General features: G+C 45.3%; 4 protein-coding genes across 14 annotated transcripts in view; 3 read left to right on the top strand and 1 right to left on the bottom strand.

Moving 5' to 3' along the window:
• fra (neogenin protein frazzled) overlaps positions 1-10,533 on the top strand; it is a 44,922-nt gene extending 34,389 nt beyond the window's left edge. Inside the window, exons 2-10 of one of the 5 annotated variants that reach the window (XM_070210032.1) lie at positions 2,894-4,081; positions 5,556-5,757; positions 5,821-6,103; positions 6,176-6,385; positions 6,444-7,774; positions 7,842-8,089; positions 8,161-8,344; positions 9,444-9,601; positions 9,664-10,533. In XM_070210032.1, the coding sequence (XP_070066133.1) occupies positions 2,894-4,081; positions 5,556-5,757; positions 5,821-6,103; positions 6,176-6,385; positions 6,444-7,774; positions 7,842-8,089; positions 8,161-8,344; positions 9,444-9,601; positions 9,664-9,893 (4,034 nt within the window). In that variant the 3' untranslated portion in view covers positions 9,894-10,533. Of the gene's footprint in view, positions 1-2,893; positions 4,082-5,090; positions 5,758-5,820; positions 6,104-6,175; positions 6,386-6,443; positions 7,775-7,841; positions 8,090-8,160; positions 8,345-9,443; positions 9,602-9,663 lie in introns of all 5 variants that reach the window. The other 4 variants (XM_032436610.2, XM_015174579.3, XM_032436609.2 and 1 more) reach the window with 4 other exon arrangements.
• LOC26531410 (uncharacterized) lies at positions 8,720-9,394 on the top strand. The gene has a single exon (XM_015174839.3). It carries the CDS (start codon positions 8,906-8,908, stop codon positions 9,296-9,298), a length of 393 nt encoding a protein of 130 aa, XP_015030325.1. The 5' UTR covers positions 8,720-8,905; the 3' UTR covers positions 9,299-9,394.
• A 335-nt stretch (positions 10,534-10,868) lies between the features above and the next one.
• LOC6625157 (uncharacterized) lies at positions 10,869-17,297 on the bottom strand. 7 transcript variants are annotated; one of them, XM_070210035.1, is made up of 10 exons: positions 17,169-17,297; positions 17,050-17,105; positions 16,807-16,980; positions 16,626-16,742; positions 15,862-16,019; positions 14,022-14,235; positions 13,792-13,970; positions 13,067-13,738; positions 11,129-11,296; positions 10,869-11,066 (listed from the first exon to the last, which is right to left on the bottom strand). In XM_070210035.1, exons 8-10 carry the CDS (start codon positions 13,286-13,288, stop codon positions 10,917-10,919), a joined length of 540 nt encoding a protein of 179 aa, XP_070066136.1. In that variant the 5' UTR covers positions 13,289-13,738; positions 13,792-13,970; positions 14,022-14,235; positions 15,862-16,019; positions 16,626-16,742; positions 16,807-16,980; positions 17,050-17,105; positions 17,169-17,297; the 3' UTR covers positions 10,869-10,916. The 7 variants fall into 7 exon arrangements, with proteins under 7 accessions (XP_070066136.1, XP_070066134.1, XP_070066135.1 ...); XM_070210033.1 differs by having other exon boundaries at positions 14,022-14,222; XM_070210034.1 differs by having other exon boundaries at positions 14,022-14,219.
• Cyp301a1 (Probable cytochrome P450 301a1, mitochondrial) lies at positions 14,741-19,155 on the top strand. Its single transcript, XM_002050583.4, has 8 exons — positions 14,741-15,365; positions 17,177-17,327; positions 17,497-17,609; positions 17,691-17,884; positions 17,944-18,145; positions 18,210-18,375; positions 18,434-18,688; positions 18,757-19,155. Exons 1-8 carry the CDS (start codon positions 15,031-15,033, stop codon positions 19,069-19,071), a joined length of 1,731 nt encoding a protein of 576 aa, XP_002050619.2. The 5' UTR covers positions 14,741-15,030; the 3' UTR covers positions 19,072-19,155.
• Positions 19,156-19,377: the final 222 nt, after the last annotated feature.

Genomic DNA, 19,377 nt, shown 5'->3' with positions numbered 1-19,377 from the left:
ATCTGTATCTGCTTGTATATGTATCTGTATCTATGGCAGCGTCTGTGTAGCTGAGAAATGTGAAATGCATGCCACAAACTGTAAGCGAAAGACAATAAAAATCAATTCGAGCAATAAAAACGATTTTAATTGAACGCGCGCGCCCGCTGTGCGCCGTTTTACGAATTTTGATTGTGGCAATGTCGCTATTTGATTTAGAGCTCCATTATGCTTTTATAGATTGGCATATTTCTGAAATTATTCAAAAATGCAGCTGCCACAACATGCACACATAAGTATACATGGATATAAATGCGGGCGTGGCCCATCGGGACGCATAATTGAGACGTGCCACAAAGTGCAGGTAGCCCATAAAATGAACTCTGAAATTCATATGAAATCCAATACCAGAAATATAAGACTTCACGCCGCAAATGTCAATCAAAATGCAGCTGCAGACCAAGACAACTCCAGAGAAATAAAAAATAAGAGAGACTTCTCTGTAGAGAGAGAGAGAGAGAGAGAGAGAGGGGGGGGGGGGGGGGGGAAAGTGGCCTATAAGGGTTAGACAGCATTTATATTTGTTCTCTGTGAAGCCCAACTGCGTTCAGTGTGTTTAGTTTGATGGAGCAGCGCCTAAAAGTCCGCTCTAAAAGCTATTTGAAATGTGTAGCTTAGAGTGATCGACTGCGAGTATACCCTATAAAGATGTGTCAGTCAAAGGTTTCATACGATTTTTTAATTATTAATCGAATATATATATGCGATAAGAGTTAATCGATATATAGTTTAACTTATCGATTGCAAAAATATCATTAACATTTGCTTATAGCTGTAATTTAATTAAATTAAATTAAATAATGAAATTAAATGTAATCCAATTCAGTTTCATTTTCAACAATCGATTTAGATAGAAATGAATACCAAATAGTCTCGTATTAAATATATATTTTGGTGATCAAGAACTAAATTAAAAGTCCAATTTGCCATATATAATTTCGCTAAATCTATGATTCAAAGAACTAAACTTAATGTATCATGCCCTTTCAATGAATTTGAATGACACGAGGGTATAAAGAGCAGAGGGTCTGGTGTCTGCGTTAGACTGCGAATAGAATTACATGGGTCGAGTGAAATGGTGACAGCCAATGAGTCGCGGCCCTCACGTAAAACCGCAAAATGCCAGCTCCAGCTCGGAGCTTCTCCGGGCGAACGAAGCAATAACCATAAAAGCCACACGTCGGGACTTTAAATGCATGACTTCCTAGCTGAATATGAGCCAGACACAGATGGAATAGAAATTCAAATTCGTATTGAAAGGAAATCGAAGCGAAGAGAGTTGGAAAAAAAAAAGAAGCAAAAAATGCGACATCTTCTCGGATTGCCATTAGCTGCAGCAAAAAGAAACAGTTAAGTAGTGGGTTCTATTTGTGCACTGGCAGGAAATAAATTTGGTACCCTAATGAAGTTAAGGAGCTGGCAATTGTACCCCCTCCCTCCCACCGCCCCCTGCTAGCTGCACGCCTCGTAAACTTGGTAAACTTCAGTGCGGAACCTGAAGCGAGGCGGAAGCAAAACAAAGCCAACAAATTGCCAGCATACTTTGCGCAGGCCAACTCCAAAGGCTGAGACTCAAATGCAAGAGCCGTGCTCGAGTTCACGTGCGGTCAACATACCTTGGCTTGCCTTGTCGAAGGGAGTTTCCACGGCGGGTGGCAGCAAATGAACCCATTTGCCAGTAAGTGCACCTGCAGCACCAGCTACTCCTTCACCACCCCCATCCAAACCCTGCTTTAAGTATATGAATGTGCGTTGTGCTACTCTCATTTGCACAGCTGGATAAATTTTGCAAATTATGAAAGCTGCCGCATTGCCCTCAATCTCCGACTCCTTGATGCCTAATTAATGCTACTTAAATATAGCATCTGGAAGTCGTCGCTGCCGGAGCTGACAGCAGAACAACCAAAAATGGCTAGAAAAAAGGCTAAATACGCAATTCAAATAAACTGCTAAAGTAACTCTGGTTAAGAAATGAAAATGCAACAAAATCCCCTAAAGTTTGTTCTGATATACTATTGTACTATTAAAATGCTTCAAAAGTGTTTCACAAAAAGGCTAACGAAAATTTATATTCCGGCTAACTATGGAACTTATTCGAACTACTTCGAAAGTAATACGAAAACTAGTTCAGAAAAAGTCTAAAATTACAATTTGTACAGCTTTTAATTGAAAGATTATTGAAAAAGCGTAAAAACATCTTCAAAAGAGAATCATCTGCAACTTTCAACTCTTGAAAAGTAGCTCAAAATATTTCTAGTTCAGATTCACATCTAGACTTATAATAAAAGATAGAATACTAAAATGTAGAATAAAGCTCTTTGATATAAAGTTAAAAATACTTCATATACTCCATTTAGTTGTATTTTTTAGACCTTTAAGCCTTTGAAAACATAATGCAGAGTTAAAATAGCCCTAACACTTTGTAGACAACTTGAGACCAGAGCATTACCCCGGCCCCAGAAGCAAAAGTGTCAGCACTGAGGCGGGCATTAAGTCCGCCTCGGCTTCAGCTTAGTCCAGGGTTCTTCGATTCCTGCGTTTGTTGCCATTAAAGTATGTTAGATATTCATTGGCAGCAGCCTCTCAGAGCGAGAGTGGCTGGGGCCAAAGTGGAAATGCAAATATTTGTCTGGCCCAAGGGCGAGCCTAAAAAGCGAAGGCGGGCGCTTGCCGGAGCTTTTGTAGCGTCAATTATTCAGGCTGACAGATTGCAGCTGCCTTCCGCCGTCAAGTGGGCGCGCGTGCTCCGACCGGGTCACGTGGGGGTGACTTGTGCTTGTGAATACAACAACAGAAGCAACAACAACTTATTCACTTATTCTCTCTCTCTCTCTCTCTCTCTCTCTTGTTGCAGCACTCACGTTCACACTGGAGCCGCAGGACTCCGTCGTGCCCGAGGGCCACTCCGTGCTGCTGCAGTGCGCCGGCAAGGCCGCTGGCAAGGGCAAGGCCACGCCCACGCCGACAAGCATACGCTGGCGCGGACCCGACGGCCAGGATCTGGGTGTTGTGGGCGACACCTTTCGCACACAACTGAAGAACGGTTCGCTATACATCAGCTCCGTGGAGGAGAATCGCGGCCTGACCGGCGCCTACCAGTGCCTGCTCAGCGCCGAGGGCATCGGCAGCGTGCTCAGCCGTCCGGCTCTGGTGGCCATTGCCCGCCAGCCGGAACTGAACCAGGACTTCATCGAGACGTACCTGCTGCCCGGCCAGACGGCCTACTTCCGCTGCATGGTGGGCGAGCACGTGTGGCAGCCGGGCGTAAGGCATACGGTGCAATGGTACAAGGACGACATGCCGCTGCCGCTGGATAAGCTGCGCATGGTGGTGCTGCCGAACGGTGCACTGGAAATCGATGAGGTAAACGCCAACGATCGCGGTGCCTACCAGTGCAACGTGACCTCGGGCAGCGTCCATCGGCTGAGCAGCAAGACGAATCTGAACATCAAGAAGCCTGTGGATGCTGGCGCCGAGCAGGCTGTGGCGCCCTCGTTCCTGGTTGGACCCTCGCCGAAAACGGTCAGCGAGGGCGACACCGTCACCCTGGACTGTGTGGCCAATGGTGTGCCCAAGCCGCAGATCAAGTGGCTACGCAATGGCGAGGAACTCGATTTCAATCATCTCGATTCGCGATTCTCGATCACAGGCACCGGCTCGTTGCAGATCTCCGGCGCCGAGGACATCGATTCGGGCAACTATCAGTGCCGGGCCAGCAACAGCGTTGACTCGCTCGATGCCCAGGCGACCGTGCAGGTCCAGGTGCCGCCCAAGTTCATCCAGGCGCCGCGCGACAAGACCGCCTCCGAGAAGGAGGTGCTCAATCTGGAGTGCGCTATACACGGCAAGCCCAAACCGAGCATACGCTGGCTAAAGAACGGCGAGGTCATCACGCCCAACGAGTACCTGCAGTTCGTCAACGGGCACAATCTGCGCATCCGTGGACTGCTCTACTCCGATGCGGGCATGTTTCAGTGCGTCGGCACCAATCCCGCTGGCAGCGTTCAGGCCTCGGCGCGTCTGCGTGTCGTGCCCCCCGGAGGTAGGTCCTCGTACATATATATCCCATCCGTATAGAAGTAGTTGTAGACCTAGCTTGGATGTCCAGTATTTCGTGCTCACGGCTTACGCAATTGGCGCCTGTTTCAGGCCTCGAAACTGTACATATTATAAAAAAACACTCAACGAAATTAACGCCACGCCCTAACCTCAAATTCCCTCAGCTATTGTAAACTAATTTCCTGTACTTATTGTGTATATATACTAAATAATATCTGTGTGTATGTATGTGTTTCGTATTGTTTATAAATATTAGTTGCTTTCGTTGAGCTTAATTCGCTTTCTGCCCGACAAATGGAAAAAGTTTATGGAATACAAATGGACTATCCATATTAACTGGATGGTGTCTAGGTTGTATCTACTTAATGCTTAAACTTGTGATAGAAATCACGTGGAATCCTAGATAGTCCTATCGTCGTACCATTTGCTGTCGATTCAGACAACCTTCTGTATATTGCTTGAATTTGTTGGGAATTACAAGAAAACTTTCAACATGTGGAAACAAATCGTACTTAAGGAGGTAAAGATTTTATGGTGCAGTCCTTAAGCAATAGTATTCCAAGTAATCCAGGTCTCTAGATCACCGATCAAGTAGCTTTCGAGTTTGACTCCCCATTTGATGTAACATATATGATATATATACTCTTGATCTGACTAGGAAATAAGTTAGACTTTACTACGGGAATACCCAATACGATTAGTCTTAGTCAGACTAAGAGCTATATATTACTCTGTGCTCTATGCATCGAATCCCAATTGAGATCGTATCTGATATAGGATTAGACATCTTCTTTTTGCAACTGCAAATCCAACTGGGTGACATTCAATCTCTCGTGAATCAGGCTCAGAGCGAATTAAGTTATTTTCCTTTTTTGTTATGATTAATTAATTTATTAACTTATTGTTTATTCACTTGTCATTTTTTTTCTTTCCCTGCCCAACTCATTATTTCCGTCCGAACCCAAAAAATCAATCCCAATCCCCATCCAAAGCCAAAATGAAACAACGCAAAACCCAAGGTCAAACCACCAAATCCTTGCACAGTTCAGACAATTACAACTACAACAACAACAACAACAAACGAAGACGACCTCACAACTCGGGTGAGCTACGCACCAAATCCGGTGGCAGCAGCTACTTGGACATGGACAGCGACGACTACGACAACTATGCGGACGAGAAGTCCGCGGAGACGGCGGCCCGGCGCCAATTGCGAAAATTCGCGAGACCCGGCGAGCAGCCGCTCAACGATCGCAACTTTGAGGCGGGCGAGATCAGTGTGCTGCGCCGCCAGAACGGAGGCGGAGACATTGACGACGACGACGAAGACGACGATGACGTTGACGTTGACGTTGACTATGACGGAATACTGGTCTACAAGAACAAGGCGCAACCTCTACAACAACAGCAACAACAACAACAACAAATACCCCCCACATCCAATTTTGCCTCAACAGATCTAAGCGCCGGCGAGGACATCGCCAGCGATGTGAAGCCTTTGAGCAGCGGTCTGCTGGCCCGCCTGCCCGGTCCGCCACGCAACCTGGTCGCGCAGATTGTGAAGTCGCGCTTCGTAACGCTCAGCTGGCAGGAGCCGCTGCAGAATGCCAACGAGGTCGTCTCCTACACCGTCTACTATCGCGTCAGCAACAGCGAACGGTGAGCTAGACATGCATAAGCCCAAGCCAGGATTAGTAACTCATTCCCGGTCTCCCTTCACAGTGAGCAAAAGATTGTGACCCAGTCGCATGAGGATCAGCAGGTTAGCATTCAATCCCTGCTGCCGGGTCGCACCTATCAGTTTCGTGTAGTTGCGAATACCAATTTCGGCATGGGCGAATCTTCGCAGCCGCTGGAGGCGAGCACACAGCCGGAGGTGAACATTGCCGGGCCGCCGCGCAACGTGGACGCCTATGCGCGCAACCATAAGGAGATCTTTGTGCATTGGCAGCCACCGACGGTGACAAATGGCGAGATACTCAAGTATCGTGTCTACTACTCCGAGGTGAATACCCCTCCCCCCCCTCCCCCTCTCCTTGTTGTATATCTATAATTAATCAATCCTCATCCCGCACAGAACGACAGCGGCGCGGATATGTACAATGACAGCATGTCGCTGGAGCTGCTGCTCACCGATCTGCGTCCCTATACGGACTATGTGATCAGCGTGGTACCGTTCAATCGCAACGGCATGGGCGATTCCTCCGCCGAGCTGAAGGTGAGGACCTTCTCCTCAACGCCCTCGGAACCGCCAAATAATGTCACTCTCGAGGTGACCAGTTCAAGCGTGAGTATCAACATTCACTCAGCCCAGTCCAAACCAATTATTAATCTCCTTTTTCCAGTCGATAACTGTGCACTGGGAGCCGCCAGCTGAGGAGGATTGCAATGGCCAGATAACCGGCTATAAGATACGCTATCGCAAGTTTAAGGATGCGCCCCAGGCGAAGAGCACGCCCGCCAACATACGCTACTTTGAGCTAAACGGTCTGGACCGCAACGCCGAGTACCAAGTGAAGATTGCGGCGATGACCGTCAACGGATCGGGCCCATTCACCGAATGGTATCGCGCGAACACGCTGGAGAACGATCTGGATGAGACACAGGTGCCGGGCAAGCCCATCTGGATCAACATACAGCCGGGCGCTGACAATATTGGACTGCACTGGGGTCCACCGCAGCAGCCGGAGATCAAGATACGCAGCTATGTGCTGGGCTGGGGACGCGGCATACCCGACGAGAACACCATCGAGCTGAAGGAAACTGAGCGCTACCATGTGCTCAAGAACCTCGAGTCGAACATGGAGTACGTAGTATCGCTGCGCGCACGCAATGTGAAAGGCGACGGCCCGCCCATCTACGACAACATCAAGACACGGGACGAGGAGCCGCTGGATGTGCCCGTGCCGCTAGAGGTACCCGTCGGGCTGCGCGCCATAACCATGTCGAGCTCCTCGATTGTCGTCTACTGGATCGATACGATGCTCAACAAGAACCAGCACGTGACCGACAATCGCCACTACACGGTCAGCTACAGCATCACGGGCTCCAATCGCTATCGCTACCACAACACCAGCGACCTGAACTGCATGATCAACGATCTGCGTCCGAGCACGCAGTACGAGTTCGCTGTGAAGGTGGTCAAGGGGCGACGGGAGTCCGCGTGGTCCATGTCGGTGCTGAACAGCACATTTCAGAATGTGCCGGTGACGCCGCCGCGCGAGCTGACCGTGCGCCTGGACGAGCAGAATCCGCACAATGTGATCGTCCAGTGGCTGCCGCCCAAGCACACAGTTGGCCAGATCACCGGCTATAATATCTACTATACGACAGACACCACGAAACGGGATCGGGACTGGGCCATCGAGGCGTTCGCCGGCGAGGAGACAATGCTGATGCTGCCCAACCTGAAGCCCTACACCACCTACTACTTCAAGGTGCAGGCACGCACCACCAAGGGCGGCAACAATGCGCCCTTCTCCGCGCTGACGGCGTTCACCACCAGCGCGGCCGTCATCATGCAGGAGGCGGACACCATTGCCAAGGGCATCGATAATCAAAATCTATTGTACATCATCATTGGCAGCACGGTCCTGGTGCTGTTTCTGCTGCTGCTCGGTCTGCTGCTCTTCTGCCGGCGCAAGCCGCAATCCTCGCCAGAACACACCAAGAAGAGGTGAGCACCAATCATGCTTCCAGTCGAGTTTTATGTTTATTAATTTCATTTTGTTTTTTTTCCACAGCTATCAAAAGAACAATGTGGGTGTGCCGAAGCCACCGGATCTGTGGATCCATCACGACCAGATGGAGCTAAAGAACATTGACAAGGGCCTGCACAGTGCCACGCCTGTTTGCAGCGACAACGCCTCCAGCAGCGGAGCCCTCACCCTGCCGCGCTCGGTGGTCCACAGCGAATACGAGGTGGACACCCCGGTGCCGGGTCATGTCACCAACTCGCTGGATAAACGCGCCTATGTGGCCGGCTACATGAGTGAGTCGAGTCGAAACGAGTCCATTCTTGGCACACATAGCTAATTCTTTGCGTTATTCTTTTCTAACCAGCAGCCACCTCGATGAACTCGACCATGGAGCGACCGCAATATCCGCGCACCCAATACAATCATCAGAATCGCTCGCACATGACCATGGACACGGGCCTCTCGCAGCAGAGCCTCACACAGCCGCAGAACAATTCGCTGGCCCAGACGCCGGAGCATCCCTACGGTGGCTACGACGCCAACTTCTGGTGAGTGCGTGAACAAATGTCGAAATCTGCTCAAGAATCTGCGCAGGATTTCTAAATTCTTTAAGCAATCTCTTACCTGTAAATGCGGCTTTGTACCCTGTCTTCCGTCCATCCTTAAGTAAACAACGCTTGCCTGACTCATTTGCTGGCAGTTCCAGTTCCATTTCAGACGGTTCGAAGCTTCCTCTAGAAAGCTTTAGTTAAGCTCTGCAAGAGGAAAAGGTCGGGCTACCCCAATCCTAATCTCATTGATTTGTATGCATAAACAAAAGCTTTATGCTCTATCCACAATCTTCTTCCGATTCGACCCACAATTCCATATTCCATTCCCTCTGGTCTGCTTCAAAATATCTCGATGTTTTTTTCCCGCATTTGTGGAACTGCAGTAGGCGGGACATTTTCAGTCTCATATTTCGATACGTTTTACCAAAATTTAATCCGGATTTGTTTAATATTTTGTGCCTTTGGCCACAGAAACTCCAACTTCCAAGCGAAATTCGAATTTCCCACAGCCAAAAAGCAGTAAAAAAAAAAAAGAAGAAAACATATATATGAAGAAAAATGTGCAATCGAACGCGTTGGGGACGCATCGATCCCAGTGTTCAGGTCGATTTGGTGCAGGGTCCCGCTGATCGTGTGCTCCAGCTGGACCATAGAACGCTGCCGGGTTATGTGGAACAGCAGCTGCTGTTGATGGCGTCACCATCGCCGTTTCTCAATTTCCTGAACAAGTTTCGGCTGGACGAGATACTAATCAATCATCAGCTGAAAGGCGTCTACACGATGCGCACCTCGGCGACGGTCACCGAAGTGGCCACGCACGCCTGGCGCATCATGAGCATGGCCGATCGTCAGCCGTACATACGGCTGGCCCGCAAGGCGCAACAGATACAGCAGGCGCGCGTGCTCCATTTTCTGGGCAACAATTGCCGCCGGCCCGCGAAGCCGTCCTAGTTCAAGTTTCAAGTTTTTATTGTCGTTCCATTTTGTTTGCTTGACTTGTCACTTTCCACATGAAAAATACAACAACTTATTGATTGATCCCTCATACCTAATCTTCCTCTTCTTCTTTGATTTCATCCCAATCCTCCACGAGCAGCAATGCTGGCTACACGGGCGGCACCGCGAGCAATCCGAGCGCTCCTGGCAATGGCTGCGTCTCCACCATTGAGAGCGCTAAGCGTGGACATCCGCTCAAGAGTTTCAGTGTGCCGGGCCCGCCGCCCACTGGAGCTGCCACGACCATGAACAAGCACAGTAAGTAGCCAGGCGACAGCAGCAATGCCAAAGAGAGTGCATCTAATCTCTATCCATTGCAGCTCCTGCTGTCACAATACGTCCACAAAATCAATCGCCCTACAAGAAGCCCTCCTTTTCGGCAGCCACACCCAATCGGTTGCAGGGCGGCGGCTCCGTGGCGCATTCCACCGATGAGATACAAAGACTGGCGCCCAGCACATCCACCGAGGAGCTGAACCAAGAGATGGCCAATCTGGAGGGTCTCATGAAGGATCTAAGCGCCATCACGGCCAACGAGTTCGAGTGTTAACACCGAAGCAGGCCAAAAGTATTTTTTAGCCGGGTCAAACAACAACAAATATCGGAATGTTAATTGTTTTTTTGTCTTTAGTTGATGTTTAGTTTGCATTTCGCATTTTGATTTCATAATTTAGTTTCTAGTTAAGCTTTAAGTTACACGAGCGATTAGAACTGTAAATACCAACGACGCCATATACATATAATTATATATACGTATATTCATATATATATACATATATATATATGCTAGCCTAGTTAATTTTAAAGCGATTTGTGTGAAAGAACTCTCTGTCTCACAGCCAGTGGCATATTTATTCACATATTCACATACTATATAACCTAAACATAAAGATACATACATACAATGAACGCGTAGTTTAAGCCATCATCCAAGCATCTAAGCCAAGTCTCATCTCGTATATCTTACAACACATTATTCTAGTAACTAAATCAAAACAAAACAAAACTAAAAATACCACAAAACATTCGACTTGTGTAGCTTACGAAACTTTGTATCGTGCCATTTCATTTTCTGTAATTTTCCTTTTAATTTGTTATGCCTAACTTAAGTCCCGTACATAATATGACGAATGATTCTAGACTGTAATCGAATTAGTAAAGCCAGCAAAGCATTTACATATTTAACTAAACTATACGAGTATGCATACATACTATATATATATATATATATATATATATGTAATGATATCTTTGAGAATTCCGACTCTTTTGTATCGCGTTTTGATGTGTTCAAAATTCTATGCCTAAAAGTGTTTGTTTTCTCTTTTTCATCTATTTATTGTCAGGCAGTTGAACGAAATTTTTCGGAAATTTTTATCATATTGCTAAGCACAATAATCTCAAATTGAATTCAAATTTAAAGAAAAAAAACTAAATGCACAGAATAATATATTTCCAAAAATTTGTGTATGCATTTTATTTGATACCAAATTTTGTAAAAATCAAAACTAAAATATGGAACACATTGTATAAAATTGTCAAATACCATATTTATTCGTTTAATTCAATTGTTCTATTCATCTCGCAAGATGAATACTTCCACCATTAGTCTCCATGTTTTGTCCGTAGCAAATCGCAATTGTATCTTATAATCGCCTTGGGGCAGTGGCAGCGATTGCAGGAATGCGTCGGTGAACACCAAATTATCCACAATGACATCGTGCTACAAATAATAGTAAATATATGTTCAGAGATAACTTTCCTATATCCCAGCATATAACTTACATTGTAGGGACAAGTGTGATTTATATTCGCTCTCGTCTGAATGGCTTTCAGCACAAGTGACTCGAATGCGATCTTGTTCGGATGTGACAGCAAATGGCAGAAATCACAGCTGGCATTATGCAGAAACGGTTGGTAGGTATTATAGCGACGCCATATGCTCCAGTTGATCTGCATAAAAGAAGAAAAAAACCTGCTTAAAAAACCCTATTCTTGAATAAATGAGTCATTTTTTAAAAGAAAATAACATGCGTTTTTGTTTGGCCGTTACACAAATTATTTAAAACCTCATTTAAATTTAACGGACCATTTTGCCCCCCAGCGTATGCAATAAAATTTTTAAGTCGCAGAATTTTGTCTACCTACTGCTGATTTCTGTTCGCCTGGTACTTCAGCTGAAAATTTGTGCAAATCGAGAGGCCAACGGCCAAAAAACAATCTCCTAAACTACAAGGACGATTTTGATGTCCTTTGGCCAGTTGGTAGTCCTGGTCAATACAAATTGTTTGGCACAGGACTCGGCAGGATCCGCAAGGATACGGCCGAGCTATAGTCAATTTTATGAACACGGCTCCTTGAAGGATTTTCGTCCTTTTCACTGCATATTCTGAACAGGCAGGACAAGCAATATCTGTTGGCCAAAGGACATCAGGATAGTCCTTAAAATGGCCAAGTTATAGCTTATTTAGTTTTTAATGAAATTTTAGAAAAATAGCAATAACTCAGCCATATCCTTGCAGATTTTCAAATAACTTGGTTCGTTAGGCTCGCAGAGACCAACCGCATCGATCTGCATCAAAAAATTATGGGGTCATCTAAGAATCCTGGACTTGTGCAATTTCCGTCGCGAATTGCAAGGAAAAAGGCCCTAAACACAAAATCGTCGATATCTCTAAAACTACTAGGATGATTTTGATGTCCTTTGGCCAGTTGGTAGCCCTGGTCAGTACAATTTGTTTGACACATAACTTGACAGGATACGCAAGGATACAGCCGAGTTATGAGCTGTTTTTTATAGGCAAATTTGTCCTTTTTTCTCAGCTGTTTGAAGGACTTTCGTCCTTTGGGTGGTAAATTCTTAATCTGGGCCACAAGGACATTCTACTGGCCAAAGGACATCCCGATAGCCCTTGAAATGGCGAAGTTAGACCCCATTTTTGGCGTTTTGGGCCATTTTTGTGACTAACCCCCTAGGAAAAAATGAGACGAAATTTTTTGTCGAATCCTGGAAATCCTTGAATGCCAATCGATAGTACTGCTTCCCACGATTTCAAAAAGGTATATCCTTCCGATATCCTTAAGGATTTGGCCAGGATATGACCATAAATAGAATGTCCTTTTTAGAAAAGTAGCCATATCTTGGAAACTACAAGGACGATTTCGATGTCCTTTGGCCAGTTTGTAGTCCTGGTCAATACGAATTGTTTGCCACAGGACTCTCCAGGATCCGCAAGGATACGGTCGAGCTATAAGCTATTTAAGTTGCGAATTAAATATCCTTTTATCTTAGCTCCCTGAAGGACTTTCGTCCTAATCATTATATATTTTGAATTGTCGGAACAAGGACTATCTGTGGTCCAAAGGACATCAGGATAGTATTTAAAATGAGTGACTTATGGCCGATTTTGTGATTGTTAAAATTAAAGGAAAATAGCTATAACTCGGCCATATCCTTGCAGATTTTCAAAGGACTTGATTCGTTAGGCTCGCAAGGAGCAACTGCATCGATCTGCATCAAAATATTATGGGGTCATCTAAGAATCCAGGACTTGTGCATTTTCAGTTAGGTAGAAAAGGAAATATCTCGAAATATATACTTTGAATGTCCTTTGGCCAGTTGATACCCCTGAAAGGGATGCTTTCGGATAAGAATCAGTCCGTGTGATGCAGTTAGGACAAAGACTTTTATTTGTATACAAAGATAAGTAAAGTAACACTCACGTGTACATTATATATCGGAAGTTTTAGCAGATTTATGTTTATATCGACGGCGACCACGCCCCGGCCGAGCACATTGAGCTTGCACTTCTTGAATATCGAGAAACTGCGATCATAGGACTCGCACTTCAGATTTGTGAATCGGGATTTCGATTTTCGGCCAATGACCGGTGCCAGCACCAGAAACGCTGCCACGATTAACAAACGCACAGTTGCCGGCTTCATCGCTCGCTCACTAATGATATCCTCGCATATTATAATGGATATTTAAATAGAATACATGCGGGCAGGGCTATTAATAATACATAAATAGCATACATATGGTATGGCTATTAATAAGTTAAGGTTCGTTGATTTTGAAAATTGCATCAAAACAATTATAAATGACATGAATTCAATAAATTTGCGATGCTTTTAGGCATTTGTACATTGTTGGTTCCGGCTGAGCGGCTGCCGCAACTAGACTAAATTAAATCTGATTTACTTATAATATAGCTACATATCATTTAGTAAACAAACATTACTGCAGATTATTTGTTTGGCATATGCTATTGTTTTTTTTTTACAATCCTTTCCTTTCCAATCGACGTTTCCTTAAGCCGAAGGATACCTCATACAAAATATTGGGATTTTTCTCGTTCTCGTTCGAACCTGCATCTCATATAGCTGCTAATGCTGCAAAAAAGGAAAACTTTTAATTATATTATAATTAATTAATTATTTCACACCTTTTTATTAAACACATGCATGTGAGAAGTTCCGCTAAGTGCCATCTCCTTAAGCCTAGTCATGCATGACGACATACAAGAAATACTGGGATTTTTCTGTTCCGTTCTCAGCCTTCAGCCTTGTCAATGTTTGCCAGCATTTTTAACAAAACCTTCATATAATATTGCCTCTGCTTTTGCTGCAAAAAAAAACTGTTAATTATATAAAAAATAAATTGATTATTGCGAACCTTTTTAAATGAATGTGGGAAATTCCGCTGGGTAAAGAGAAATGTCCTAGTCATGATTCCACAAAAATACTGGGATTTGAACAGAGCTTCACTTTAGCCTGGTCCAAGTTCTTTTTTTTCGCAGTGTAATTAATTATGATTCTGGTTTAGACTTTCAAGGGAGAACAGCAAAACCTCCGTCTCATACAGCTGCTGCTGCTGCTGCAAAAAAAAGCTGTTAATTATCTAATAAATAAATTGATTATTGCGAACCTTTTGAAGCAGAAACAAAGTTAACATATGTAAGATGTACGCTGGTGAAGTTGATATATTTAGTGTGATATTTGGTATAATTTGCCAAGATAAGGAAGCGCTGCTTCAAAGTTTTTATAGCTGTTTAGCCTTGATAATGTTTACAAATAATATAGAATATTTATTCTAAAGTCTGTCAGTCAAGGCCGTATTAGTTAGTTCCAATTAGAATTTGGGAATAACCAATAGCATGTGCCAATATTGTGACCAGCAACAGCATGTATATAAACATAAATGTTTATATGGCAGCTGTCGAAATGTTGCTGAAACATTGACGGGGCGATAATGTTGCCGACGCTTGTGCGCGTCAACAGCAACACTCATTAGAAAGCAGCTGACGCGACCCGCCCCGTTGCCCGCCCCGTTGGCCAACCCGTTGTCGAGAGCGCAGAGAAGACGGATGCCCAAGCCCGTTGAGCTTAGCTTTTAACCAGTTTACATCGGGCAGCCGTCGAGTGCGCAGCAAAATAAACGACAGTTGGCATTTGTGCATGTGTGTGCGTGTGTGTGTGTGTGTGTGTTAGTGCGTGTGTGTCTCAGACGCAAAGTAATTCTTGTTATTCTCGCGCAGCGCATGTGCAGCTTTTAATAGTTTCGTGTGTGCGTCGCAGACAAAGAAGGCATTGAGCAACTCGAAATCAACAATCAACGACAAACGAGTGAAATCTGATTTGAATTTGAATTTGGATTCGTCAAAGCTTTTAATAGCACGTACGCCATGAATCAACTGCCGAAATGCGCTTGGCATGCCAAAGGCACAGGCTTCCGACGCACTGTATCCAAGATGGCTGGCGCTCAGGCGCAGCTGTTGCAGAGCGAGCAGCGACAGCGTCGCCTGGATGGGCAGCAGCAGCGCGACAATTCGGCAGCGGCCGCAACGGAAGCAGCAGCAGCAGCGGCAGCGGCAGAGACTGCTGCTGTTTGTCCACACTTGAGCCTGGAGCAGGAGCCAGCGGTGGCACGCATCCATGGCACGGCCGAGTGGCAAAATGCATTGGCCTACAACGAGATACCAGGACCAAAGCCCATGCCCATACTTGGCAATACTTGGCGGTGTGTATGCAGTTGAAAGTGGAAGACAAAAGAGGAAAAGACGAAAGGGGGGAAAAAAAAACAGGCAAATGACTTAGGCGACAAACTGGCTTTCACTTTTCATGCCCTGCAATGCGATTAATGCAATGCACTTTAATAAGAGACAAAGAGAGAGCAAATAGAAGCGAAGAGAGAGTTTGCAGTTATGTTTTCTTTTATTTCGCTTGCTTCTCTTGACCCAATTACCGTTGAATGGAATGTGTAGCGCGTGTATGTGTGCGCGTGTGTGAGAGTGCATGTGTGTGTGTGTGTGGCCACTTGATGATCATCTCATTTCGAGTGTTGATTTTTGCTTGTAAAAGCATTCATCATTTCACTGACCATGACCAAACGGGTTTCCACTCCCCTCGCCCCACTACACTAATGCTGCGCCCAAATTATGCCACACACAAATCGCTATGCGAATTCTTGTCGATATTTTTTTCATTTTTTTTTTTTTCAATTTACAGCTACTTACCAATCGCTGTTGGTGGTATAACAGGGGCATCGCATCTGGTTAGCTTCCCCTTTGGTTTTGGGCACTTGCCCAGTCATCCGCCGTCGGCTTCTTCTTGATTAGCGTTCAATTAGCGCCAGTTTCAAGGTCGCCAAAATGTGTGAACTTTTCGATGCAGCCTGAAAATGATAAACAAACAATAGTTACCTGAGAGCTATTTACTTATACACAAGTGCGAATGTTCATTGTGTGCGTGTGTGTGTGTGTGTGTGTGTGTGCATTGGCAAAAAAAAAAAACTGCAATTTGAAGAAGCGTTAAGTAATCGATAATTGCATTTTACACTTGACATTCAAATCGATAATTTAACTCGAATATATCGATAACCTAAAACTGTTAAACTATTCTGACAGTTTTTCTATTAAACTGACATTTAATTTCTGCTCAAATTAGTCCAACAATAATATTGAAAACTTGATTATCTGTCTTTAAATGTGGTTTAAATTTCGTAAAGTACTATTACCGCCCACTAAATACGCTTTCCCACAATTTATTTAACTACTCCAAGTTTAAGCTTAAGCTTTTAGAAGATTTTAACCTCCAGTTTGACCGTCTGCCTAATCTAAGCCTAACCAAACCTAACTCCATATACTAGTATTTCGTTGGCTCGAGCTCGTGTTAGTAATGTTTAAAATAAATATTAATCAACCAACAACACAGTTGATGCAGGGTAACAGGGTAAATACACACAGAAAATGAACTCCGTTCGCTTTGTTTGTCTCGTTACCTTGCAATTCGCAACCAGTTAAAGCTGCGACATGCGGAAAGATTGTTGGAATCCAATTTGAGATAAATCCGACAGGTCCTTGAAATAGCGACACGGACAAGCTGCTTACTTGCTCAACTGCAATACATTTAGTACAGAGTATATTTTATGAAATAATTGTGATCTTTAACTTTAAGCTTACTATTTTGTCAATTCGACAGGAGATTGTCCAGCAGTTTCCCTTCCATCCCACTGTCACATATAATTATAAGATAAGATCGACTAGTTTATGATAGCATCTACTTCATAAAAAACCCAGCACGATCTTTACATAATTCTCTCCTTTTCTCGCAAATGCACCCAATATATCATCAAGCTAGACATGTTAATGACATAGTTTTTACGCTCATGCAAAAGGTTGTCATTGGAATTAGTTAAATCTTACATTTTGCATTATGGACAATTATTGCTCTTAAATAGTCGCAAGGTTCCACAATTGCTCTGCAAATAGTCAAATTAAAATTGGGCAATGTCAGTTTGTCATTTAAATTAGTTTGCATTCACCTTGACAGCCTCATGCCAATCATTGGCCAATATACCATATCGGATGTGGCCAAAATCTCGTCGCTGCTGCACGACAGATACGGGCGTATTGTGCGCTTCTCTGGCCTTATAGGCAGGCCCGATCTGCTGTTCATCTACGATGCCGACGAAATTGAAAAGGTAAGGAGACAAGTCAAACACCGGAACATCGCGTTAATTCCACTTGGAGTCACGCTCGACTGGCCAGTGCCGAGGCAACAAAGCAGCACAAGTCGCAAATTGCGCCAAACACATTTTCAGTGTCTTAACAAGTACAGCGAAATATTGTATAAAGAGTATCTGATTGCAGTGCTATCGCAGCGAGGGACCCACCCCCTTCCGGCCATCGATGCCCAGTCTGGTCAAGTACAAGAGCGTGGTGCGCAAGGATTTCTTTGGCGAACTTGGCGGCGTTGTCGGCGTGTAAGTCTAGACAGATACATATATATATATGTAAATATATAACTATATGCATAATTAATCCATGGACTCACATTGTTGCAGGCATGGCGAACCGTGGCGTCAGTTCCGTTCGCGCGTCCAGAAGCCGGTGCTGCAGCTGTCCACCATAAGACGCTATCTGCAGCCGCTGGAGCTGATAACTGAGGATTTTCTGGCACGCTGTGAGCAGCTGCTGGATGCCAACGAGGAGCTGCCCGCCGATTTCGATAATGAAATACACAAATGGTCCCTGGAGTGTGAGTAGCCTATATAGTACAAGCATTTTGGCCGTTCCCAAATATCGCTCCAACTGCAGGCATTGGTCGCGTGGCGCTGGACACACGTCTGGGCTGCCTGGAGCACAATCTGACGCCCGACTCGGAGCCGCAGCAGATCATCGATGCAGCCAAGTACGCGCTGCGCAATGTGGCCACGCTGGAGCTGAAGGCGCCATACTGGCGCTACTTTCCCACGCCCCTCTGGACGCGTTATGTGAAGAACATGAACTTCTTCGTGGGGTAAGTCGATTGACAGTTCAAGCTCAGCAACTATTTTTGAATCCCAATTAACCACCTTGAGCAGCGTGTGCATGAAGTACATACAAAGCGCAACGGAGCGCTTGAAGACACAGGATGTCAGTCATCGTGCCGGCGAGCCATCGCTGCTGGAGAAGGTGATTATGTCGGAGAAGGATGAGAAAATAGCCACCATTATGGCATTGGATTTGATACTCGTTGGCATAGACACGGTAAGCGCCAGTCCAAGTCCTGTCTGGCCTGCAAACTGAGCCGTATTCCCTGCTACAGATCTCGATGGCCGTGTGCTCCATACTCTATCAACTGGCCACGCGGCCCGTGGAACAGCAGAAGGTGCACGAAGAACTGAAGCGTCTGCTGCCTGACGCCAACACACCGCTGACGATTCCATTGCTGGACCAAATGCACCACTTGAAGGCATTCATCAAGGAGGTCTTCCGCATGTACAGCACCGTCATCGGCAACGGACGCACGCTCCAAGAGGACAGCGTAATATGCGGCTACCAGGTGCCCAAGGGAGTGCAGGTCCGTAAATGCTCTCATTATATGTTCCATTTTATTTTGTATAAAACTATTTGGAATTCTTCTGGCAGGCCGTCTTTCCCACTATTGTCACTGGCAACATGGAGGAATATGTCACAGATGCCGCTACGTTCCGGCCCGAGCGCTGGTTGAAGGCACATCAGGGCGGCACGCCCGGCAAACTGCATCCGTTTGCCTCATTGCCCTACGGCTACGGTGCACGCATGTGCCTGGGACGGCGCTTTGCCGATCTGGAAATGCAAATACTGCTGGCCAAGCTGCTGCGCAACTATAGGCTGGAGTACAATCATGCGCCGCTGGACTACGCGGTTACCTTCATGTATGCGCCGGATGGTCCGCTGCGTTTCAAAATGACGCGCATTTAGCTGTAGTTATTAGCTCTAAGTGTTTGTACATTAAGCATATTATACCTTTTAAATATATATATTAAATGCCCTGGCATTCTTATAGCAAGGCTGATTAGGCTGATTGTTCCTATGACAGCTGCTAAGCCCTATTGGCTTAGATACATTCCTATTGTCTGAGGTTTGAAATAACCAATCTTTGTATAAGATTCGTAAGAATATCTGAAGATTCAGAAAAATAAGCACTCAGGTTTTAACTGACAGTTGCTAACAGCATTTAGATAGAAAGATAGAAAGTTCTTTAGGTGAAGTGAGACTAATTAAGAT

Source organism: Drosophila virilis, chromosome 5, assembly GCF_030788295.1.
Source record: "Drosophila virilis strain 15010-1051.87 chromosome 5, Dvir_AGI_RSII-ME, whole genome shotgun sequence".
In the NCBI taxonomy this organism is placed as follows: Eukaryota; Metazoa; Arthropoda; class Insecta; order Diptera; family Drosophilidae; genus Drosophila; species Drosophila virilis.
Note: the sequence above shows the minus strand (reverse complement) of the source record. Positions and strands in the feature narration are given on the sequence as shown.